This window comes from Marmota monax, unplaced genomic scaffold (assembly GCF_021218885.2).
Source record: "Marmota monax isolate L192 unplaced genomic scaffold, Marmota_monax_Labrador192_F-V1.1 WCK01_AAM20220418_F8-fsc00259, whole genome shotgun sequence".
In the NCBI taxonomy this organism is placed as follows: domain Eukaryota; kingdom Metazoa; phylum Chordata; class Mammalia; order Rodentia; family Sciuridae; genus Marmota; species Marmota monax.
In genome coordinates this window covers 177,636-202,939 of record NW_026694482.1, presented here as the reverse complement: position 1 = coordinate 202,939, position 25,304 = coordinate 177,636, and the positions used below count along the sequence as shown (strand labels likewise).

At 43.8% G+C, this 25,304-nt stretch overlaps 1 protein-coding gene across 8 annotated transcripts in view; it reads left to right on the top strand.

Moving 5' to 3' along the window:
* LOC124075612 (threonylcarbamoyladenosine tRNA methylthiotransferase) overlaps window positions 1-25,304 on the top strand; it is a gene marked incomplete at its 3' end in the record, with an annotated part of 342,895 nt that overhangs the window by 145,903 nt on the left and 171,688 nt on the right. For all 8 annotated transcript variants that reach the window (XM_046419132.2, XM_046419129.2, XM_046419133.2 and 5 more), the window contains 1 exon segment: window positions 24,838-24,934. In XM_046419132.2, the coding sequence (XP_046275088.1) occupies window positions 24,838-24,934 (97 nt within the window).

Here is a 25,304-nt window from a genome sequence, read left to right as displayed (position 1 = left end):
TTCCAAAATCTGAAAAACTCTAAAACCTGAAATACTTCTGGTCATAAGCATTTAAGATAAAGGATGTGTATCAATAAATGAAATTTTGTTTCTGGCATAGTAACATAATTACTTAAGCTTTTCCACAAAACATATGTTTTATAAAAAATAGCACCAGTCACAACTATTATATAGCTACTGTTTTTGAAATAGTATAGACTGTGTGACATTCTGGGTTAGTGATAGTAACTGAAATACCACACAAATTTAAGACAAATGTAGACATTCAGACGTTTAGAGAAGTAGTCCCAGGAAGGTCCCCACTTATAAACAGTTCAGTCAAAACTCTTTGCAAATATTTTTTGGAATTCAGGACACATTTTTTGCTCGGTAGTAATAATATGATATTTCAATTCTCAAACCCAAAATGTATCAGGAATCTATATAGAGTTTGTGCATTTTAGTGGGGTCTGTTACCTCCTTGGAGAAAATCTGAGTCTGCGTGAAAACCTAAACCATTTTCCTTGGTGTCCGCGTGTCTGCAGTGCCGCCTGGTGCAAGCCTGTTTAGGGTTTTTCTGTTGGTGGTCTCTGTCTCTGTGCCTGGTGTGTTGAGTTGTACGTGTTTGCAGAGGAGCTGCTCTGTGAGTGGGTCTGCAGTGAGGCATTTAGTAATGTTGCCAAACATTTAGGCCACGTCTCTCTCATGGATGTCCATGCCCAGGACCAGCAGCCACCAGAAAGCACACATTTTGCGCCCCCCCCCACTTCATAGGACAGAGCGAGGTGGGACAGACCAGGCCCCTGAGGCTGGGACAGGTGGGCTCTTTGAACAAAAAGCCTTAGGGTGCTACCCCTGAAGACTCCTCTGTCATACATAACTCCGCTGCTGGGGCAGGATGCTGTGCCCTCACTAACCTTGTCTGGTCTCCCATGTGGGTAGACCCTGGCTGTGGAGGGTGTGGTGGACAAGGGAGACAATGAATCATCTGATGTCTTAACCGGCCCCTCTTCTTTTTGGATGAATTTGATGTGCACTGGTCTCCTTGGTCCAAGGGGAATAGTTCCAAGACTCTGGCTGCCTGAAACTCGATGGTACTAAATCTTGTATATACTATGTCTTTTCCAATAGAAACAGACCTATCATAAAACTTAATTCATAAATTAGACACATTAAGAGATTATCAGTAGCAATAAAACAATGATACCAATACAATGTAATAAAAGTTATTTGGAACTCACAGAGGTGTATGTGTTGGGGGGAGAGAGCTGTTGTAGTGATCAGAAGTTCATTGGCTGACCCAACCAGCTTCTGCCCACTTCGCCCTTTTAAATTTTAGTACAAATATCCTACAATTCAAAGCTTAAATGGCATTGGACACATCTTTCTCTTCATGGTCTTTATGATTTGTAACATGTTGCTTTATTTACTCAAACCAAAGTGCTCATTTAGTTTGGCTCCCTAACTTTACAATTGGGGAAATGGAATACCATCAAGTGCCTGCCCACACCCGAGTACATCTGTGTACGTCTGTTTGCACGCATCGTTTGCACGTCTGTTGTGCCAAGTCATAAATAACCCAGGAGCGCAGCATCTGCCTCACCTGTTCTTTATGATGTGAAGTGATGAGTCACATGAGTGATCGTCCCACTTGCATGAAGTACTAGGAGGACAGTTGCACTCGCAGAAATCCTGTGCCGTGCGTCATAAAGATGAAAAGTTGGAGCCATCTGTTACTTAAAAAAAGGACCCTGGTATACCACCTGGTGTTTAATGAGGCCTCGGGATTGTTCCAGATACTGCACTGCTTCATTGAACAAATACTGGAGTGAGGGTGTTGGGTCAGTGCCACATCTGGGTCTTGGGAGGGGCCCCTTTCACTGTGTCCTCGGCAGTATTCCTTGGACCATTGTTTTTTCCTGTTGGGGCTTGTCTGTCATTAAAAATGATTTTGTCCTAATTTTGAAAATTGGATATGAGGGGTTGTATTACACCCAGTATTATGCAGTGAGGGTGGTGGTGATCTGTGCAGCCTGATCTCCTTTGGAGCAGTGGATGGCCACCTGCTAGGCCTTTGTTCCTGTGGCAGCCTGGCAAGTGGCCCCAGTGTTTTGGTGCCTTCTGTGGTCACGTGGTTGTTGAGATCTGCCCGGGTTAGTTGCAAACCATTAATCTGGTGGCACAGAATGATGGAATATTTGACTACTGGGCGTTTGAATTATGAAAACAAATCCCTTTTAAAGTTATTATTCGGCAATCACAGAATGCTTTTATCATGTTGATATAACATCGGAGTCTTTACATTTTATCTAAGGGTAGCTTATTCTTATCTACAACATAAAAAAGAAATCTAGGCAATATTTGGCATTATGGTAACTAGCTACCATACAGCACCTGTCTGCTTACCCACCTTGGCAGGGTGACCATAATTCAGTGACTAAGCTGGGACATTTTTCAGAGTGACAAAGGGCTAGCTTCTAGTCACATGCTGGGATGAGAGGTGCAGACAAGGACAGTTTTCCTATGTAGGAGCCACGGCCATTTCACTGTGCTCTTGAGCCGAGCCTAGCCAGTGTTTCCGGGTGTTTGACGGCGATTCCTATGGTTAGTGCCCCCCATTGGTGGCTTCCCCCGTGGAGCCACCCAACTTGGGATTGAAAAACCAATTGCATTTGTACTGAGCACACACAGTCTTTTTTCCTTATTGCATTTTTAAAAAACGTAGTTGTATCTCTCTATATAACACTTAAAATACATCTGCAGCTATTTCCATGGTGTGTGTTATTACAAGTAACCTGGAGTTGACATGAAGCATGTGGAGAGTGTGCAGGGGTTACAAGCAGGTAACGAGACATTTTGGGGAAGATGCTTTGAGCATACATGCGTTTTGGTATGTGGGAACCTGGAACCAGCACCTGAAGATACTGACGGATGTGTGTGTGCGCATGCGCTTTCAGTATTGGAAATATAATGCTGGGACTTGCACGTGCTAGGCAAAAGTTACACCCCCAGCTTGACAACTGTATTTTAAGTGGTATTAATTGTGGCTGGTATGGTGTCTCTGTGTATACAAAGTCGACACTAAATAAACATTTGCAAATCAAATAAATGTTTATAGTTTTTTTTTTTTAAAAGCCTTCTGCTAGATATCTTTTCAAATGAACATTTCAGAAGAGCTTTGGATAAAAATTCTCTGTTCTGTGGATTAAGGCTTAATCTCACATCCCCATGGTGATGTTACCATTGATCTATGATTTGAACTCCTGAACCATTTTACTATGTAGAATATTAAAAGTGCAATATCATAGCACTTAAAAATCGCAAAGACTTATTTTTTCTAAAATAAACTACACATTAGAAGGGCGACCTATTAGTTAGATCCTCTCCTGATAACTCATTTACTTTACTTTTTACTTAAAGTTGTTTATTTTAGTGGCTACTTGGTGATTATATTTCTTTTGAGCAAATGAGTCCAAGTTATTTAATCTAATTGCCTAATAGCACCTGTCCGAAACTTGCATAGTAAGGAAAGACTGAAAATCTAATTTTTTTTCTGTTAATTAAAGAATTTGTCATCTAGCACCTTAGAATTTTTGTTTCTTAAACAATTTCCCTTTCTGCTTACAAGCCCTTATTTCCCATGAAATAGAAAAGGTTGCAGGAATCTGTCTTTTTTGGTAAGGCGCACTGTTCCTTGACTTCTCGGCCCGCTCACGTGACAGGTGGACTTAGTAGCAGTGGGCCACTGTGGGTGGCCTAGGCAGAGTGAGCTTTGGCTTGGAGACACCCGGGTGGGCTGGGGACCTGATCTTTTCTCATGCTCTGAGAGTCTTGAAAAGGTGTTGGGAGATCTCAGGTTGGAGACCCCCTTAAGCTGATATCCCTCTGCCCCAGTTCCTGCTTCTGCAGTGGTGAAACTGAAACATGCTGTTTAACTTCCATCTCTTTATTTTGGGAAGGTGAGTGTGTGTGTGAGGTGACTTTGTAATCTTGGTCTTTCTGTATCTTTCCTTCTTCTATACTTCTCGGTAGTTTTGGTTTGATTTTTTTTTTTCCCCCTGTTCAGATTTTCTTAATCTCATGGCTTTTTTTCTGTCTCTTTCACCCTACTTGAGTAAAAAAGTTCACCAAGACCATCTTGTTTATGTCTACCCAATGGGTCATAATTTCCAGATACTAGAACTTGCCTGGGTGCTTCATGCTTTTTATACAGTGAGAACCAGATCCACGAGGAAGCTGCTTATGTTCTTACAATTGTGTGTTGGCCCCAAGAGCAGGTACTGTGGTCAGTGCACCGCTCTATCCCAGATCCCAGAGCACGCTGGGTGCTGATAACTATTGGTTGGGGGGAATAGAAAAAGAATGAATGAATGAATAAATAAATAGAATTACTTTTTAGTTTCTTGACAGTTTGCCAAATCAGATTATTTGCATACGACCTGATGCAAAGCCCACTCCTGGGACCAGGCATTCTGTTGTTACTTGCCGAATCAGATATTATTTAGGGAGAGTGTTGGAGTCCCTCATGCTCTATAGAAAACCCATGCACTGCAGCGAGTATTTGAGCCATCTAGTGAAGGAGAAGTACTTTTGTAGGGTTCCTTTGGTAATGCTGTAGGTCTATAGTCTTTCCTTTGGAGGGCTTGTTGTCCCTAGGGTGGAGTTTACTGCTTGATCAGTGAAGATGCTTTTTGCTTCAAGTAATAGAAGTCTGAAGGGAAATTTCCTCAACAACGAGGAAGAGGATCACGTTGCATGGTGGGAGGTCCCAGGAGGCTTCAGAGGGGGTTAACTGAACTCAGTGTTGTCATAAGGGACTCCGATTGGTCCCCTGCCTTCTCTGTCTTGGCTTTTCCTTTAAACCTGGTAATTTCTGTGATCTGAGGATAAGAGCAACAAGTGTGTCCTCATTTTCCTTGTTTACATCTCCTGGGACCGAGACTGGCCTGCCTTTCTTTGAAGAGTGAGAGAGTTTCTTCATATTCATTGGTCCACAGTGACTGCAGGCTGCTCTCTCCTGAATATGGGCAGAGGAGGTGAAATTACAGTGATTGGCTTGGGATAATCATCTTGAGTGACATGGATGTTGGAATCAACTGTGACATTCACTAAAATCCCACATGAATCAACCTTTATAAATAAGTTTCTAAAGACTGTTGATTTCCTGAGCTCAAAGTTAAGACTTCCCAGAATAATCAGGTTCATAACCAAAAGGCTGCTGGGTGAAATCAACATTACATGATAATTACTTCATTAAGGCAATTACAGCATTTAGCTTAAAAAAATGCAAGTTTGATCTCTTTAAATTTAATAAATCTGAGATGCATCATTGTTTTTGAAAAGTAGAAAGTAGATACATAAAAATCAATTGGTACTGTGACTCCACTAAAACACGTTTGAATAGGTAACACATATTTAAATAAAATGCAGTCATCCTGACTGGAAGAGAAGAGGTAAGTAGGACACAATGAAGCTCACTTACAAAAATAAAAAGTCAATGTATAGGGCAATGTGTGTAATGTGCGTCTGTCTTCTTGCTGAAAGGTTTTTGATTTACTTGAATATACAATAATGGATTATTTTTTGTTTGGCCAAGCTTGGAAGCATTATGAGGTTGTGGAGAAGCCCTGAATTAGGAATTGGAATCCAGATGTCTGGTTCTGGCTCTGGCTGAGTAGCTGTGATTTCTAATAGGACATTGGGTCTCTGTGAGTCCTTGTTCCTTTACCTGTAAAGAGTTCCCATGTGGTTTTCTAAACGTGTCTCTCTCACTGGCTGTCACCACTCCTTTCCTGGGAACTGGGGGCTGTGCCTCTAGAGGTGTGGCGTTTAGTGGAATTAAGGTCGCATGTGAGGTGAGTTTATTTGAGCAGGGCGGGGCGGGTCAAAGGTGCGGCAAGGTTGTGCTCTGGACATGTCCCCTGGCACTCAGTGATGGCAGACAGCTTTAGTTTTGAAGCATGTCAGTTCATCCAGTAGGGGTGTGCCTGTAACATCCCACTACCTCAGTACCTCAGAGCCAAATATGAGCTGCGGTGGCTCCTGGTCTCGGAGCACTGTCACAGTAATAAGTGTGCAGATAAAAGATGGCAGCGTGGGTTTCTGGGACCACCCGAATACCATCAAAGGAGGCGTGGTGGGGAGCCTGGCCCCACTGGCTAAGAAAGCCTGATGGCACCATCGTGATAAAGGGCACCAGAGTTAGACGGGGTGTCCGCCAGTGTGGTTTCACAACTTGCTTTGCTACGTTTTGATGACAGGAAGTGATTTCAGCTTGATTATCTTTGGCTGTACCTAACAGACGACTCGACTCGAGCTTGACCCATCAGAGTTCATCATCTGGCATAAGGGGAAGTCCGGAGACTGGTGGTCCTAGCTTGATGAGCTCCGTGGCTCCGTGAAGTTAAGGTGGCAAGGGGCCTTCTGCCTCTGGGTTCTGACATTCTTACTTGTTCTGGAATCTTCCTCCATGGTGGCAGTAGTGCTGCAGTAGCAGCAGTTTGATGACATGTGCAGCCCCGAGGACAGCTGATGAAGAGGTCCCTCCCGTACTTGTCGTCCTAGTTCAGAGGAAGACCATTCCCCAAGAATGGACTGCACACCAGTTGGCTGAGTCGTATCCTGGAGCTCCAGACTCGGGCAAGAGCTGTTCACTAGCCAGGGAGTGAGGACTCATGACTGAGTTAGCCTACTTTTTTTTTTTTTTTTTACCCACCTTTGAACTTTGGTGTGGGGAGGATTCTCTCCTGAGCACAGTGCCTCATAGGACAGATGACAAAATGAGATCTCTGCTAGGAGGAACCAGGTGTGTCGAGGAGACAATCAGAATTGCCTGGAGTCTAGTGCTAGAGAGGCACATAAACCAGGAGAATTGAGGAGCAGGGCTAATACTGTCTAGAGGAGCTGAACAGGGGCAGCAGGAGAGCAGAAGGGGACATCTCAAGTCCAAAGCTGCAGTGATTGGGACTAGAGGAAACCCCCCAGTTATTACCTGAAGACCGAGTGGGCTTCAGGTAACCCTTCTTCCATGGTTACCAGAGTGCAGAGCCAGGCTGTGCTGGTGTGTCAGCGCCAAGTCAGTGGAAGGTGTAAAACAATGTTGGATTCAACACTCAGTCAGAGTTAAGCCCCTGGATAGCGAACACTATAATAGCCAATGTTCAAACTGACACTTGGTCTTCAAGAAAAAGTTAGATAATTCTAAAAGTGCTGTGTATTTGCAGTATGAGACGCTTTTTCCTGTGTAAGATTTTAAGAATCAAAGACTTTCAATTATGTGGCTCTTACCTCTTCCATACAGCTTGATGCCTGTAGTAGAAAGAGCATGTTTAATTATTTCAGGAAGCACAGGTAAGAGGCTTCCCTCTGGCCTGATGCAAAGCCCACGCCTGGGACCAGGCATTCTGCCGTTACTCGCTTCCTTTAAAGCTGTTTCTTCTGGAGCTTTGGTTGGATTAATTGTGGAACATGGGTAAGAGCTCACTAACAAAGGTTTTTCTTTTCTTGTATAGAAGTGAGTTCCCTTTTTCTGTCCTCTACTGACATTCCTAGTATCTTAAGGTTTTTTTTTTTTTTTTTTTTTTTTTTTAAGAAATGATGGGGTGTTTTTAAGATGGGAATGGTGAGGATTGTTCTTGACTCCTGATCCTCACCCTCTAGAGACATCCTACCACGTCAGGAGGTTGACCACCTTTTTCATTACTCGAATAATTCATGGGCAAGTACATTCATGGAGAATGTTTGCAAGGCTAGCCAACAGGGTTTTCAGGGTCCCCAGAAAGAGGGTGTGGTAAGAAGTGGTTCATGTAAATACTAGAACTAGGGTTTATGTAAGGTATGATGATCACATTTTTGTGATTAACTTCAACTTGTGCGTATTAACTTTTCTCACTAAAAACAAAGCAATCTAAGCTCAAGAAATGTAATAATTACAGTTGAAATACAAAATTCAGACATACCCTCTACCTGTAGAGCTTTTCAGTTCAATACGTTATTACACAATAAATGTGTTTGAAAAACGATTCACCTGCTTTGTTTGGTTTTGTCAAACCAAAATGTGAGAGAGAAGTTAACTTGGCCTTCAGTTTTTTCAGGGTATTCAAGTAAGCCAGTGATGTAAGCTTTGGTTGCATTTGGACTCCCAATAAAGTTACCCTGTTTTTCAAAATATAATTTCAAGGAAAACGATTCATGGCGTATTATTTTAAGAATTTAAAAAATGATTTTATTTTTACTAATCAGTATTTTTTTCACTAGCTTACATATATTGCTTTTGTGAAAAATAAGCATTAAAAGAGATTTCATATTGGAAAAAAATTGGAGGTGTTATGGAACGTGGCATTTTGCTGTGGTATAGGTTTATTTTACCATTTCATTTGTAATCTTTAAACTGAGATGTAGAATGTGAGGCGAGGGCAGGCTAGAGCATAATCATCTAGATGGGAAGGGATTTCCTAGACTACCATGCGTTTTTATTTGGCATCTTGGGAAAGGGTGGCCCTGTTCTGGCTGTGTGTATACTGTGATGTTAGAGTTTCTCACCGATGTGGGGGTGGGAGATGTAAAAACCCAAACACTTAAAAAGTATCTTTTGGGTTTTGAAAAGCTCATCAGGCTTAAACTATGAGTGGTGGAGTTGAAGGGGCCTGTGTTGTATGGAGTGGGCAGGGCAAGCCTTCTCAGGGTGGCCACATCTGACATGAGACTAATGCGGCAACAGCAGAAATTTGTGAAGACCTGGAAAATAAGATTTTTGTTTGATTTTTGGTACTGAGGATTGAACTCAGTGACAGTCCACCACTGAGCCACATCCCCAGCCCTATTTTGTATTTCATTTAGAGACAGATCTCACTGAGTTACTTAGTGTCTCACCTTTGCTGAGGCTGGCTTTGAACTCAGGATCATCCTTCTTCAGCTTCCCAGCCCCTGGGATTACAGGCGTGTGCTACTGCACCCGCTGAAGAATAAGATTTTAAGATCATTCTGCTCATGACTGGAGAGCCCAAGCCAGAGACGACTGTCTTCTGGACAAGCGTGGTAGTGGTGGAAGGGCTTTCTGTTTTAAATGGAGTCAGTGGCCTTTAGAAGTAGTTGGTGGGATATGAGCAATGCAGGGTGACTTCTAGTTTTGCTTTTGGTGGCAGACAAGTTGATATTGGGCATATGTTGGTGTCATTCATCTGGGATGAAAGAACAGGGGGGAGTTTTTCCAGATCTTGTGTGGGGTGGGATGAACATGGAATGGGAACCCAAGAGTTCTTTTGTGTCTACTGCTTGAGCTGCTCACTAGGTAGCTCAGTTGATATGTTATTTGTGGTCGGAGTTTGAGATGCAAATTTGGGAAAAGTCATCTTGTAGGTGGTGTATAATGCCGTGGGACTAAAGGACATCATTAGGGAGTCGGGGTGGGCAGAGAGACAACCTACACCGAGAACCAGCAGAGGCGGCTGAGGAGCACTGATCTGGAGGCCAGAGTGTTAGTGAACGATGTTTCCAGAAGAGGGTGCATACAGCTGTGTAATATGCTGGGAGACTGAGTCCGGTGAAGGCTGAGCATGATCTATTGCATTTGCCAAGAGGGCTGGTGGTGGTCCTTTATGAGCAGGTTTAATGGAGAGGTGGGGATGCAAGACTGATTTGAGTGGGTTTGAACAGAATGAGGTGAGGCTGTACTTGCATTCAGAAGAGGTTTGCTACAATGGCAAGCAAAAATGGAGCTAGAATTGGGTAGGGAGAGGCGTAGGATCAAGAGGGAGTTTTTATTGTATATTTTTAAGATGGATATTTGTATACTGTTGGGTGTGATCCATTGTAGAGGGACAGAATTCCTAGTATAAGGACAGAGGGTGATTACAGGAACAGTATGATCAAAGGGCTGGAATCTTGTGCACAGGAAGAAGCATCGGGCTTCCAAGGAGTAAGGGCAGGTGATCTGTAGGAGATCAATTAGTTTGTTAGATACGATGGTGTGTGAAGAAACAGCAGCTCCTTCCATTTCTGTTTCTATTTCCTGAGACTCTTAACTGGGGAAGGCCATGTGAGAAAGAAAATGTTTTATTTTCAAAATGATACGTTGGAAGCATTCTTCACGTAGTTATAGATTTTTTTTTTTTTTTTTTTTTTTTTTTTTTGGTGAGCAATGTGCACCGTGCACCCAAACACACCTTACTGAGAAGGGAGACTTGAGTCTCACTGGGCCATTTATGGTCTAGTACAAGCCCCTTGTTTTTCATATGGCTTGCTGGAAATCTAGAAGCTGTGCCATTTGCCTTCTCCTGGTTCTATGTGAGCTATCATGGTAGAGTAGCAGACGAGGCCTTGAGAGTTGTTGAGCTTCACCCCCAGATGGTGAAGTGTCCCACCTTCATGAAGCTCTGAGGCCTCCTGGTTCTGCACAGGTGACCTGAATCAAGATTCTTTTCTCATGTTTTAATGTGAAGTCCTATCTTTCTGTGTCAGCAGGGGGGATCCCTTCCCCCAACCCTGGGGTGAATCCTCCAAGGATCCCATTTTGCTGGTGATGGGGCCCAGTGTTGGTTCATCTCTCATTCTTGCATCCCGTGTCCGTTCACGCCCCTGGCCTGCCCTTACCTGGTGTGTGAAGTACGTGTCCCTCCTCTAACTCCGGATTCTGCCCGAGGAGCTCATGAGGGTCCGCGTGATGCCTGTGAAGATGGTTGTGGCAGAGCCTGAAGCAGTGTAACGAGTGCAAGCCCGACACTGGGTCCTTGTTATCCCTCTCTCGGAGACGCTGCTGGTTTCACAGGACCACTCTCTAGGGCCTTGCCTTTGATTCTACAGAGACATTCGGTTCTCATTTCCTGCTTTTCTGTTAGGGCCTCAATGTCGTGACTGGGGATTGTTGAGGGTCTGATGTGTTCTGTTGACATTGGCACAACACAAACCCCAGGCAAAAGGAACGGAGCTGAACTCATTGCCTGTTTTCTTTTATTTTTAGTTGTAGATGGGCACAGTATCTTTATTTTATTTTGATGTGGTGCTGAGGCTCAAACCCAGGGCCCCGCACGTGCTAGGCGAGCACTCTACCGTTGAGCCACAACCCCAGCCTCATTGTCCATTTTCTAATAGCATATTCTTTTAGCTTTTAAAAACCATTGCCTCTTTTACAGATGGATATATGAAGAAAACAGAACTCAAGATGTTAAGATGACTTTTGTTCTTACATTTTGTTTACTAATTTTCAAATATACTAAGGATTGTCTCAACTGGATGTGGAGAAATTATACACAGATTGCAGCTTTTTGGGGGTGGGCTCAAATAAATTCTACCTTTTTCTACTTAAAAAACATTACTATTTGAAAATGAAAAAAATTTAATAATGTCATTTGCTACTGTGATATTTCTTAGTCCTATTTGATTTTGGTGGCAATTATTGCCCGTGGGAGCCAGTGTTTCCTACCACAATCATAGATTCTTCAGTGCTGGAACAAGCTTCAGGGTTCATCTTGTTTAATCATTTTCATTTAATCTGTGAGAAAACTAAGACAGAAGAGATTTGCTTTTCTGTTATTTCCTGGCAGCGTCAGGATCTGAATTGAGGTCTTCAGATGGTCAGTGTGGGCTTTTCCTTCTTGAAATGTGCCGAGCCAGCTTCCCACGGCTAAAATGAAACACCCAGGACCTTCAACTTGCAGCTAAAATGAAATACCCAGGACCATCAACTTACAAAGAGTCAGTTTTGATTTGGGAGGCTCCAGTCTGTATGGATTGGCCCCCTGCTTTAGGCCTTGGCAGCGCATCATGGAGGGAGAACCTGGTGCAGCAAAAGCACTTCCACCAGGAGCTGGGAAGGGTGTGTCCCCTGTGACCCAAAGGCCTCTCACAGGCCCCTCCTCCTCAGGATCCACAGCTCCGCCCACTAGAGCACCCCCTGGGGCTGAGCCTTTCATGTGCACCTTTGGGGTAACTTGGCATTACAACTGTAGCACACCTTGTCTTTGAAGCTGTTTTATTTTCAGAAAGAGCACCAGTGACTTTGCCCAGGCACACACACGGCGTGGAAGGAGAGCTCCTGAGCTGTGGGCCATGAACACTTTGTGCGTTTGCTTTTCCTGACAGTCTTCTCAATAGTGTAGGTTTTAATTACCACCGAATATAGAAAACAGGCAGGTTTGTGGTGCTCCTTGAAATCCCCGTCGTGACAATTCTGCATTAGTTGGTCTCTTCAGTGCCATCCTCGTCACTTCGGGGATGGTCAGAGAACCCAGTGCAGTTTCTGTGCCTCCCAAGAGTGTGCCTCAGGGTTCTTCCAGCTAACTGTGACATCCTGTTTATATGCCATGGGCTGAAACCACGTCTCTGTGGGTTCTGAGATGCATAGGAAGGTTCAAAAGACTTCGGAGGCAGGTACCACAGCTTATTTCTCTTCCTCTTTTTGTTTTGTGGGAAGTCTCTGGTTATCTAGTTTTAGAGTATTTTTTTATGAAAGTATTTCATTTTTAAACTTGTATTATGATGTGCAATAAAAATTTAAAGTCCCCCAATAATGTATAGTCTGGTGAATTATTTTAACTCAAACACCCGTGCAGCTACTATTCAGGTCAAGAAGTAAGACATTGCCATGACCCCTAACCCTTCTGAGGTCCCATGAAAGTCACAGCTCTGTCCCGACCTCCACAAGTGGCCACTCTTTGATATTTATTATAACTATTCTTTGTTTCATTTTGATTTTTTTCCCCTAAATGTTAGTTCTTAGGCAGTAAAGCTAAATGTTGTTGCTTAAAAAACCTGCCATATATATTGACTCTCTTAATCTGCAGGTTTTCTTCCATTTTTTTTTTCCTTTATAATTTACCTTTTAAAGACCCGTGGGCTTTTCCAAACTTTGCCAGTTGCATCTCCAAAGCTGGCAAGATCCTGGGATAGGAGATTGGATGGTCCCCGAGGTGTGCTTTTGAGTCCTGAAGTGCGCTGACGTCATGTGGAGACGCTCTCCTGCTCCCCTGGATGCAGTGCTCATGTTCAGGGACCTGTGTGTGGGCGCTTCCACTCCTCTGTTGGGAGATGCACTTGGGCGCTCAGCGACTGGCTGATTCTGTAAGCTGCTTGCTGTGAGAAGGGGACTCCAGTAGTCCCCTGTCCATTTGTAATCATGGGTGTCAGCTTGCTCATCCCCTTTCACCTTTGATTTGTGGCTTTCTTTGTAAATATCACATTTAAAAATCTTATATGAGTTGCCCTGTAATTTGGGCTGCTCACAGTCCCTTCCCCCTAGTTTTCTATCAGTGTCACAGAATGGCTCCTACTTCTGTGTACCTTTTTGTCTTTGTAATTTTGGGAAGACACAGGTACTTACTTGTGTTTATTTGCCTGCCACTCCTTTATAAGTTCAGACCATGTTATTTAGCCTCACCTTTTAGAAGGATTGAGAAGCCAGTCCCCTGCACCCTTGCGTGTGTTTTCAGTAAGGCTATGGTTACAGGGCCACTGTAGTTCCAGTTATAACTTGCTCCATCACAGTAATTCCTGTGGTAACTCTGAGTGTAATTCCCCTATTTCTTTGAAAACTCCATTACTTTTATTTCTAGCTTCAAATTAAGAATTTTAATGTCATTTATATGGCTGTTGATTTTTTATGTGTGTAGAAATGAAAAAAAGTGGCCCCTTACTAGTTATGGGATTAAAACAGTGTTCAGCAATAGTGTCCATTCTCTCTCTCTCTCCCTAGGTCTTGTGTGTGCACGTGTGTGTGATGTGCCTGTACGTGGCGCTCACTTCTGTTCACTAGTAGGAAATGCAGTTACTTAAAGGACACGTAATGATTAATGTCAGTAGAATTCAGAGAAAAATCTCCAGAGACAAGTGGAATTTTTAAATCAACCACAGATGTCAGCTAGTCCTAATAATTAAAAAAGCATCATCCCAAGAATGACATGCTTTGTTTGCTTGGATAATTAATAGGATTGTGTAGTTAAACCAGCTCTTTAATCTTATCCTTAGCATACATTTTGTTCTTCATGTGGTGCTTGTGGTGCTAGAGATCGAGCCCCCTGGACACTCTTCCACTGAGCAGCATCGCCGGTTGTTTTTTTTTTTTTTGACACAGGGTCTCATTAGATTTCCTAGGCTATTCTTGAACTTGGCACCATCCGGCCTCAGCCTCTTTAGTCCCTGGGATTCCAGAGGTGTGACATGGTGTCCTAGAGCATGTGTGATTTTTGATCCTAAATATCATGCCTTTCCCACAGGTATCACCAGTAACTGTTATTGACCAGGTAAAAACATCCCACTTGCTGCATGTGGATGTGGTGGGCTTCTTACTGTGGCCACTGCCCAGGGAGGTGGGAAATGGAACCCAGAAGAAGCCTTCTCCCTGGTGTTTGTCTTCCAGAGCTGCTGGGGCCGAGGCTGATGCCTTTTCTGAATGGTCGCTGAGCTCAGTTCCTTCTGTGGTGGAGACACGGGTCTTACTGAACCTGGTGGGCAGTGTGTCCTACGTCATGCTGCCGAGTGGTGAGTGCAGCCGTCTTGGTTACTTCAGTTGGTGCTTTGAACTGGTGTCTGCGTTGGTCCTTCGCCTGGCGTTGCCAGCAGACAAGCTGTGTGTCCATTCATGTGGACAAAGGGACATTTTCACACAGTGGTGGGCAGCGTTTCTTTAACTAAAATTGCTATGCTCTCTGGGACAGGGGTGCATGGTGACACTATTGCTGTTAAACGAACCCTTTTCCTTCTCTGAGGTTACAAAAATTTGCATTAAGTCACTTAGCTTGTGACAAATGACTTTCTGATCTGAGGACAGACTAGTCATAACCCGTAGTTGTATTACTCTTGGGACGACAAAATGGAAATAGTTTTCTTGTGTTGTTAGGGAAGGGAAAATGGAAGGAGCAGAAAGAAGAGGATTGGGGTGAGGTGGTGTTTAAACATGAAGAAAATAAATTCTCAAGAGTTCTACAGTAATTATAAACTATTTGTGAAAATGAAGGTGAAGGATTTGCTGTAAGATTCAAATGTAGAAAAATGAGGTTGACCCTAACCAAATAAATTTTCTTTCATTGGAATCCTCTCTATTTCAAATGATGAAAAAAATGGATTTCTCTTTAAGGGTGACCTTTTTAAAAAAAATTGTTGATTTGTTTTAATTGTTATACATGACAGTAGATGCATTTATGCACTTGATATATCATACATAGATGGGATATAATCTCTCACTTCTCTGAGTGTACCTGTTGCAGAATCATATTGGTCATGCAGTCCTATGTACACATACAGTAATAATGTCTGTTTCATTCTACGATCTTTCCTTGAGAGACAGAACACAGCTGTTAATCACAACTTGAGTTAATAATTCTAGTTTTATTTTCTGGTCATCAGCTTTTCTTTCATTTGTTAAATTGCAAATATTCCTGGAAAATGTACTGTAAGGTGAACTGTCTAGGCCTTGCCCTTAAGGAGCTTATGGTCAGGTAGGGGAGAGAAGCCTACAGAAAGGGCCAGTGAGCCAGGGGTGGTGACGCATGCCTGTAATCCCAGTGGCTCCAGAGGCTGAGGCAGGAGGACTGCGGGTTCAAAGCCAGCCTCAGCAGTGTCGAGGTGCTAAGCAACTCAGTGAGAGGTTGTCTGTAAAGTACAAAATAGGGCTGCGGATGCGGCTCAGTGGCTGAGTGCCCCTGAGTTTAATCCCCTGTATCATGCCATCTCCCCCAAAAGGATGAGTGTTCTGAATCAGTGCAGAACCTTTCAAATGATTTCCTCATAACAAACGTACTTTCTGAATTAGCTAGTTAACCAAGAACATGTTAAAAATGAGTTTTAAAAAGTGTCCTAAAATATATGTAGCCCTCAGTGACACCTCAGTGACTCCTGCAGCAGTGGTGGCTTGCTGAAGGGGGGTTGGTCTCTTTGCTCCTGTCCAGTAGGTGAGGGGTTTCATGGTTAGATGAAGGAGCCAAGGAGACCATACCTGCAGATGCTGGCCTTTCCAAGGAGAGGTGACTTCTGGGAGAGGCTTGCCTTGTGACTTTCTAAAGCACTTTAAATAACAAAGGGCTTTTCACTTACACTTTCTCCCGAGGGATCAGCTTTTACATTAGTACCTCTTTGGAAAAGTGACTTTGAAGAAGGATGTGAAAAACTGAAAGTTTTGCTCATAAATTTCTATGGGTTTTAAACACATTTTAAGTTCTAAATTTGGCTGAGTCTTCCACCAGAACCTGGACCGGGGTTTAATAGTCCTCCAACTCATGCAGTATTCAGGTAGGGGGAGCCAGAACAAAGCCCAAGTGTACATTTTCCTTCTAGAAAACATTAGAATTATCTTACAAGCTTTATCCTTTTAATTCAAAGAGCCAGAACTATAAATTTTCCCCCTAAAATAAGGTAGACTGATGCCTTCATTTAACTGTAGTCATTCTTTTTTTTAAATTGGATCAGTTTGCCCAGCAATTCTAGGAAATTGTGTAGAGGTTTATACACGTATGGTTATTCCGAAGTTTTTTTTTTTGTTGTTGTTGTTGTTGTTAAAGTAACAGGAGTCTTTTTGTCTTCATCAACAGACAGCTAGTTACATATAAAATGTCATTCATTCCATACATTGCCATGCAGAGGTAAAAAGAAAAGTACCCGTACAATGCGCTGGTCTGGGAGGATCTTGAATATGTATTATTTTAAGATATAAACTGAGAATAGCTGAACGTATACGGGCTCATATTTGCTTTGAAAATAAGCATTAACACACAGACCCAGCTCTCCTTTTCATAGTGAGAACAGTGTTCCTATAACCTGTTCCGAGTTTGCCTGTCCATTTGCAGAAAAATAAATGTATTGGTCGTCTACTGCTCTGATTCTGTTCAACAGTCAGTCAATCTTATTGTCAGATCAGAACAAGAACATGGTCCTAGCCCGGAAGCTTGAAGGAGTTGCTGCTTTGGTGACGTTAGTCATTCTTGGCGATCGTGGTAATTACTGTAGAATGAGATGTGCGAGTTGGATGATGAATTCAGTAAACGTGGCAGTTAGACCCAGGAACAGGGACCTGGGCTTGCTGAGGGCTTGCACTGTGGAAAAGTAACTAAATTGGGGTGAATCGGGGTCATGGGAAAGTTTTATTTTTTAAAAACCAGATTAACCTTGGTCTTGAAAGTATTCATTTGTATATCTGGATTCTTATCCTTTAATTTTTTTTTGGGGGGGGGTCTCCTCAACTTCATGTGTTCCTCCAAGCACAAATTCCCTTGGCAGCTGGTGGGCCTCTAAGCATATATCGCATGTACTATAACCAACAAATAAATATTGGGTGATGAATTTACAAATGCAGTTGTTGATTTGCACTGTTTACTCTGGAAATTTCCATGGATTCATTGCATAGCAATCAGGAATGGTGACATAGATTAGAGAGGTTAGAAGTTGGCACGTTGAGGAGAAGGACATACACTTGGCTTACTGAGATGAGCTCTTATGGGGCCGTAGAGCCCCGTGGCTTGGGCAACCCTTGGCTGAGGGCATCACTACGTCGAAGCAGAGGGCCAAAATGGCGGACTCCAGGCTGACCTTGTCTTCACTGAGGCCTCTGGCCGCCTAGTTAATCTTTGTGATTCTCAGCTTCGTTTTCATTAAATGAAATGACAAGACTAGAAAGGGTTCGGGTGCCTCTTACGGAGGGATTTCATATGTACAGGAATTATCTGAGGTGATCGCCCACAGGCCCCTTGGGCTCACTGTGCTGTCCCTGAGGGGAATGGAAGCTCAGTGGGGTTGCAGACATTTCCTGTAGAATACTGACATTTTTTTTTTCCTTTTTGACTAATGATGAATTGGGATGCAGCTGAGTGCAGGGGATGAAGGTATTTGATAAATCAGTGGAAGCTCTTTGGAGGTGGAGTTTAATAAAAGAACGGTTTCCACTGGTTCACCAGGAAGTTTTGGGTAAGGAGGACTCTGCCTCTGAGGAAGGGAAGTAGAAGCCTCATTATTTCTAAAGGATATTGTGCAAAATGTGGACCGGGTCGAATCTATTCAGTTGGCCAAGCTTCTTGCCAAGAGCAGCTCTGGGAAAACTGGGTGTTGGAGGTTCAAGTCTGTGTTGCTCACTAGCAAGGTGGACGGGGAGGCGTATGACTCCTTGGCCTTCATAGACTGGTCTTGGTCTTAGGATGATGCCCATGGAGGGGCTGTGGGATGGATCTCTTCACAGCTGCCAGGACGTGTTTCTCTTGTTTAAGAATGATGTTGAGGTGTCGTCTTTATTTTCTTAACCTTATGGTGGAAATAGTTATTCACAATTTAGAGTATTTCCTGTCACAGTTGATCCTATGTGTCCACCTTTTTGATACCTTCTGTATAACAGTAAGACAGTGTGCGTCCTGTGCTATAATTAGCTCCTTTCTCATAAGCATGTACTGTCCAACTTTCCCTGTTACCACTTGATCTCCACGATTCTCTTAAATAACAGTGAATGTTGACTAAGCACTCCCCAAGTGCCATCCCCTTCTAAATGCTTTTCATATATTAGCACATCAAGCTCTAAATGTATGAACTTTTATTGTAGATGAAGAAACAGAGGCTCAGAGCGGTTAAGTAATTCTCCTGTGGTTACAAAGTAAATAGCAGAGCCGCTGTTGGAACCTTGGTGGTCTGGCTCCAGTCTGCAGTCTTACCTGCTCAGTTACCCTGTTGCTCTTCTCAAGGACCATGGTGTTCCTTGCTCTTTTTTCTTTTTTTTTCCCTAGGGATCGAATCTAGTGGCACTTGACCCCAGTACTTTTTATTTTTTTTGTTTTGAGATAGGGTCTTGCCAAGTTGCGGAGGGACTCACTACATTGCTGAGGTTAGCTTTGAACTAGTAATCCTCATGCCTCAGCCTTCTCAGTGCCTGGGATGACAGGTGTGCACCATTACACCCCGCAAGAACCTTCCGTTAACCTTTGTGAGACAATGAGCTGTAAACCTCGAGGGGTGGGGTGCTGAATTCTGGCTTCTGTCTTGGCAGGACTCCTCTGCTGCTGCATGGGGACTGCCCTCTAAGGGCACAAAGGTGGCAGCTGGCAGGGTGGGGACATGAGTGCCTCAGCCAGGGAACTGGGGGAAGTGGTTGGAACCTGCCCTTGTTTCCAAGGTACCATCAGTGGGATTTCTTGGTGGGCCAAGTGGGAGGGAGCAGATATGTTGGGAATAATTCCGAGAGTTGGGAAGAACTGGAAGGATGACCTGCTGTTTGCTGGTTTGTCTTTAGTTTGCACAAATGTGTTACTGCTGAACGTCTGAATCGGAGAAACCCACGGCCATCAGCTTTTCAGAAACGGTTGTTGAGCTACATTTCGAAGGTGGACAGTCTGCACACTTCATTATGAAGGATTTGGGGTTTCAGTTTTGGAGAAATGGAAACGCATGCCACAGAGGCAAGCTGACTTTCCAGGTGACGCAACTAGGTGTCACCAGTATTTTTCCAGGGTGTGATGCTGCAGGTTCCGAAACTTGACACTGTAGGGTTACCTAGAGCTAAATGAGCCCAGGCACCAAGTCACCAGCCTCACCACTCACTAAGTTGTGGGTGCCCGTCTGACCGTTGTTAGCCTCCCAGAATTACGTGGATTTCCCCCTGATTTTGGACTGCCAGGGTATCTGGGGAAGGTCACGTTTCTGATGTCCAGGGAAGGTGACCTCCAGTAGCCATCCTGGCAGGCTTCAGAGATGAGCACCGTCCCAGAAGCCCAAAGAATCATTATTGTTATCTGCAGTGGGTTCCCTATGGAGCCCCGAGGCTGCCTGACCCCTGGGGGCTCCTCATCCACTTCATGTCTGTCACCCTTGACCAGCCTGTAGGCACCGCAGTTCATATTTTCTGATTTCTCAGCCACATGTTGCCACTTCTTCCCAGCTCTCCTGTCTCAGGTCCAGTCATTTCCTCTCCTCTGTCACTTTCCCCTGTAACTGTAACTGCTTTTAAAAACCTTTCTGTGTGTCATGTTGAAGTGCCTTCCTAAAGTGAACCAACTAAACCCCTTCACAGAAAAGCCACAAAATCCTTTCTTCAAACAAAGTATTTCACAGCCCCTTGCTACACCAAGTGGGCAACAGCAGTGACCGATTGTGCTTCTGTGGAACAGGACTCTGGTCTCAGCCCCTCACCGCTGTCCCTGACCTGACCTTAACTGGGAGTCTTCACTTCAGGGAAGCCTCTGTCCATAACCATGCTACCCTGAGGTCTGGACAGTGGTGTATGCGGACTGTCGCCAGGGCTACTTTTAGTCTTCCTTGCTACCTTTGGGTATTCTTTCTTTCTTTCCTAAGTTTTTTCCCAATTGTGAACATTATTTATTTAATTTATAGATGACAGTGAAATGCATTACAATTACAATTCATATTACACACATAGAGCAGTTTTTCATATCTCTGGTTGTATACAAACTCTATTCACACCAGTTCATGTCTTCATACATGTACTTTGGATAATGTCCATCACATTCCACCATCATTTTTTTTTAAAAATATTTATTTTTTAGTTGTAGTCGGACACAATACCTTTATTTATTTACTTATATGTGGTGCTGAGGATTGAACCCAGGGCCTCGCACATGCTAGGCGCATGCTCTTCCACTGAGCACAACCCCAGCCCCTCCACCATCATTTCTAACCCTTGCCCCTCCCTTCTCCTCCCACCCCTCTGCCCTGTCTAGAGTATGTCTATTCCTCCCATGCTCCCCCTCCTACCCTACTACGAATCATTCTCCTTATATCAGAGAAAATGGTCTATACCCAGAGGACTTAAAAATATAAAGCAGCATACTACAGGGACACAGGCACATCAATGTTTACAGCAGCATAATTCACAATAGCTAGACTGTGGAACCAACCTAGATGCCCTTCAGTAGATGAATGGATAAAAAAAATGTGGCATATATACACAACGGAATCTTACTCAGCAATAAAAGAGAATAGAATCATGGCATTTGCAGGTAAATGGATGGTGTTAAGAGAAGATGATGCTAAATGAAGCTAGCCAGTCCCAAATAATCAAATGCCTTTGGGTCTTTCTTGTCCTTCAAGTGAGGGAAACAGCTTCCAAGCCCATTTCTTCTTCCTTCCTCTAAACTGAACTTGATTTTATTGACTCTTAATCTTCATTTTTTTTTCTTGTATCTGGCATGAAGTCCACAAATGAGTGGTAGAATGAAAATAGAAATGCTGAATTACTTTTTAATAAGCAATAGTTCCTACAGGTGTTGGCAGTAAGCATAATAAAGGAACCTGGTTGAACTGGGAATCAAGGGGGAACTTCGTCCTCTGTGTGCATGCCCACATGAGCACTGGGGATTGACCCCAGCGCCATGTGCATGCTGAGCTCACACTGTACTCCCAAGCCACACCCATGTCCCCCAGGGGAACTTCTTCACTGGTTCATGTGGCCACTTCATCAAGGTGTGGCAGTTTGTTCTGTTCAGCACAGCAGCCATTTCTTTAAAAGTGAATCTAAGAGGACTGTCTTGATCATCTGTGGGGGGCACCATTTAGCTGCCCTTGTCACAGACATGGAGAAATGACTACCTTTGGGGCTCTTCTTTGGACACAGACTAATCCCCTTACTATTACAGTATCTTCTCACAGAACACAAAATATAGAATTATGTTTTTGTTTTGTCAGGTGTAGCATTCAGTCTTGTGATCCTGAGATTCGGTCCTGTGATCTTGGGTTTGAACAGAACCCCAGTTCTTGGGTTTGAACATGCACCCCAGTTACATGTATAAATGTAGGTAAATGGAGTTTTTCAGATGGAGAAACTCACCAAATCCTGTTGTGATTTTTATTTCAACTGTGGGCAGTTCATAGCCTAACTCTTCAGCTTCTAGAGCAGAATGCAGTGGCAGGCAGTTGCATGAATGTCAGTCCCCCCTCTGCCCCCAACTGGTTCCAGAATTCAGAGAGGACTCCATGCCCAGTCCTTACCTGCTACTTGTAGCCCATGCATTGACCACTCTGTTAGAGTGTTGTTTTGTGAGCAAGAGCTGCCAAAGGTTCCACTGCGTTTCTTTCTACCTGAAAGTCAAGGCATGTGTCACAGTTCTGTTGATTTCTGTGCTGCTCTGATGAAATGATGTGTCTAGGAGGTCTCTAGGAGGTCCTGGGTGTTCTTCCCTGCTCTAGTGCTGACCACCTCCATCTCTCTGCATCTTCATTTCCTGACCTGTAGAATAAGGGGATGGTATTCGGGCAGCATTAGGTAGTTTTGCCATGAGTTTTAAGATTCACTGCAAATTATTTGTTACATGTGATGCTTGGAAGAGGAAAAGCTTCTTTATTTCTTCTGTTATTCGAATTAGTGCTCATAACAAGGGTATGCCATATTTTTATTTGGAAATGTTTCGAGAGAGTATGAAACATTAAATTAACTATACGTTCAGTTTTCATTTTAATTAGCGTTGGGGCCTTATAAAGGGAGATATGGTAATTTGTATTGTTTTAAGCTTTCTTAAGGTATTGTTCTTATCAACATTCATATTTTGAAGGATAAAAGCTTTTAAAAATGTTTCTGCTGGGTACCTATCTAAATAAAAAAAAAATCAGGCTTTTATTAACCCAAACAAAGCTCCTAAAGAAAAAGAATAGGATGTATGAAGAGAATGTTTAAAGGAAGACTCTTCTGAGAATTTGCATTTAAACTTCTGCTGCCCTGCTTGGTCCCATATACAGTGTGGCGTTACTGCTCCATGACTGGGCTGTGATTTTTGGCTTCATTATAGTTCTGGTCTGCCCTTCCATTTTCAAGCCAAATTCAACAAAAGCCTGAAATAATGTTTTAATAAACTGTGAAGTCGGGCATCTCTGTTCCGAAGCTCCCTTCCTGTGGAATTTCTGGTGGTGTCCTTCCCACCTCCCAGTCAGCCCTGACCGACTGTCCCACCACCTGATCCAGGCTCCCAGGGGCCTGCTTTCTGCCTCGTGTCTTTGTCCCTGTGGCAGCACCTCCCTGGTTGGCCTTCGCCTCTGATAGACGCCCTCCCAGGTGTCTCCACCAGGCTGGTTCCTGTCTTCTGGCCGCACAAGTCTCGTCCCCTCCCTGTTGGTCACAGGTGTGGCCCTCTGTCACTGAAAGTTCCTTCCCTGATGCTGTGTGCTGTTCCTTGTCCTTTCTCTCTCATCCACTCTGTGCCACAATTCACCGGGCACCGGACCTCTTCTGCCCTGTGTCCTCAGACACTGAATACTTAGGGATGGACCACTTCACCTTCTAGGAAGCAGGCTCTGTGTGTGGGTTTGTGGGTGGTCAGCGTCTCCTTGGCTATTTGGTGGTGACTCTGGGTGGCATGGCTGAAGTTCCTGGGAAAAGCACCTCCTCCTCATAGAGATTGTTAATGAAGATGGGAGGAATGTTCCATTTGTGGTGCATTTCACATTTACTGTAAGGAAAGTGTGTGTATGCAGTGATGTGCTTCATTCTGATAAAAAGGTAGCAGAACAGGCAGTGATTCTCTTGGATGCTTTATGCAATCTACCAAAGTTGGATATTTAAAAACATCTATTAACAAGATTTCTCAGAATTCTAAATGGGAAAATTTTATCAGAGTACTCTAAGAAGCTACTGAAATGGAACTGTCACAGGTGCTCTTAAAGTAGGACTTTGCTCTCTCTTTATTGAATTTTTCTCTTTGTACTTCCCAGATTTTGGTGGTTCTGTTATCACAAAGAGCTACTCCGCTAGTCCCAGTTTTGGTTGACTTGCAGTTCCGAAGGTGTGCTCCTGAAGAGGTTCACACAGTGTGCGAGGTGTGTGATTGGCCATTTCACAATAAAATCTCACGTCCAGAAACTGGGCTTAGACACCCCCAGCTTTCTCCTGGGTTTCAGGAACCTAGAGCGTGCTTGGGCACTAGGAGACACAGATTGGTGCAGAAAACACAGAGATTAAGGTAAACACCCCAAAGCTCACATTCTCACAGAAGAACTGAAGATCTGAAAGTTTAATTTGAAAGTGTGTAAAGGATATGAATCGTTTCTAGGAAAAGATAAAAGCTCTGCTGGGTTCCCTGCTGTCTCGAGCCCCAGAGCAGTGTTTGCTGGGTGCAGTGTGTATCAAGGAGCTATGTCCACTCCAGCTCCCTGTGCAGTGAAGGAATTTTCAACAGCCAGACATGTACCCCTGCGAGCGACATCGTACTTAGAGTTTGTGCTAGGGAAATGTGTGACTGATCGTGGATTTCACATCCAGGTTTGTGTATCACAGAAATCCGTTCTGAAATAGTCAAGTGTGCGCGTGTATCAGTGTTGAGTGTGGATATGTGTGTATGTATATGTGTTTGTGTGTCTGTATCCCACAGGAATCTGGTTATGGTGGATGCTGGTGTGGACGTGGGTGGCAGGCTGGCAGGAAGCATAAGCAGTCAATAACTGTAGGTTTTCTAGGGAGCAGAAATGGGAGGAGGGTGTCGGAAAGAAGTGGGAATTTCCAGGAGAGGGGATGTTACACCTTCTAGTTATTCTGCTCTCCTGTTTGAATCTTTTGAGATGTAATTTACTTTGATATTAATCTAAGAACTAGGAAAGATGATGTATGGTTTTAGGCCCATTTTTATTAATATTTAAAATAGGTACCTAGTTAGAAGTGTCATCATGTGTACCTGGAAAATGTGGTTTTCAAGGATGGTTCAAATCCGTGTGAATTCTGTGTGATCGTTGTTTGGTAATGAGACGATAATGGTGCAGGCCACTGCCAGGTGGGTCTGCTCTTGTTCCGTAGTGGTGTGGTAGACAGTGCAGAAGTCTGCTATGTTTTCCTCAGCAATTGTAAGACAATCCTGGGTTCAGGACAGCCTGTTATTCTTGGGGACCTACCTGTACTAAGAGCGGTTTCAAGGATGTATTTGTCAGCCAAAGAATTCACACTGTTCTTTCCTTATCTTTTAGAAAAGCTCAAGAGGAGAACAAGAAAGTCGTGCTTGCCGGGTGTGTGCCCCAGGCGCAGCCTCGCCAGGACTACCTCAAGGGACTGAGCATCATCGGGGTGAGCTGGTGCTTTGTGGCAGAAGCCACTCTTCTGCTGTGAGCAGATCAGAGCCACATTCCATTTCCTGTTATCCTAGACATGTTTCCTTTATTGCCTTTGAAACTTGGTCACGTCTTTTTCATTTTACCACAGGAACTTTCTGGGTTTTCTCATTAAGAAAGAGTAGCACAGTATAAAACATGGCCATGGGTTTGTGTCCCTGAGTGACCTGGTCTCTGTCCCTTGCCATCTTTCTCCATATCCTTCCATTTCCCATCTTCTGAACTTACCTGTCACCTCTAGTGCTAGGTGCCTTTCTGGAATGCCCCACCCCACGTCTTGGCTCCAGCACGACTTGTCCTGCCCTCTGTGTGCCACCCTGCCCCTG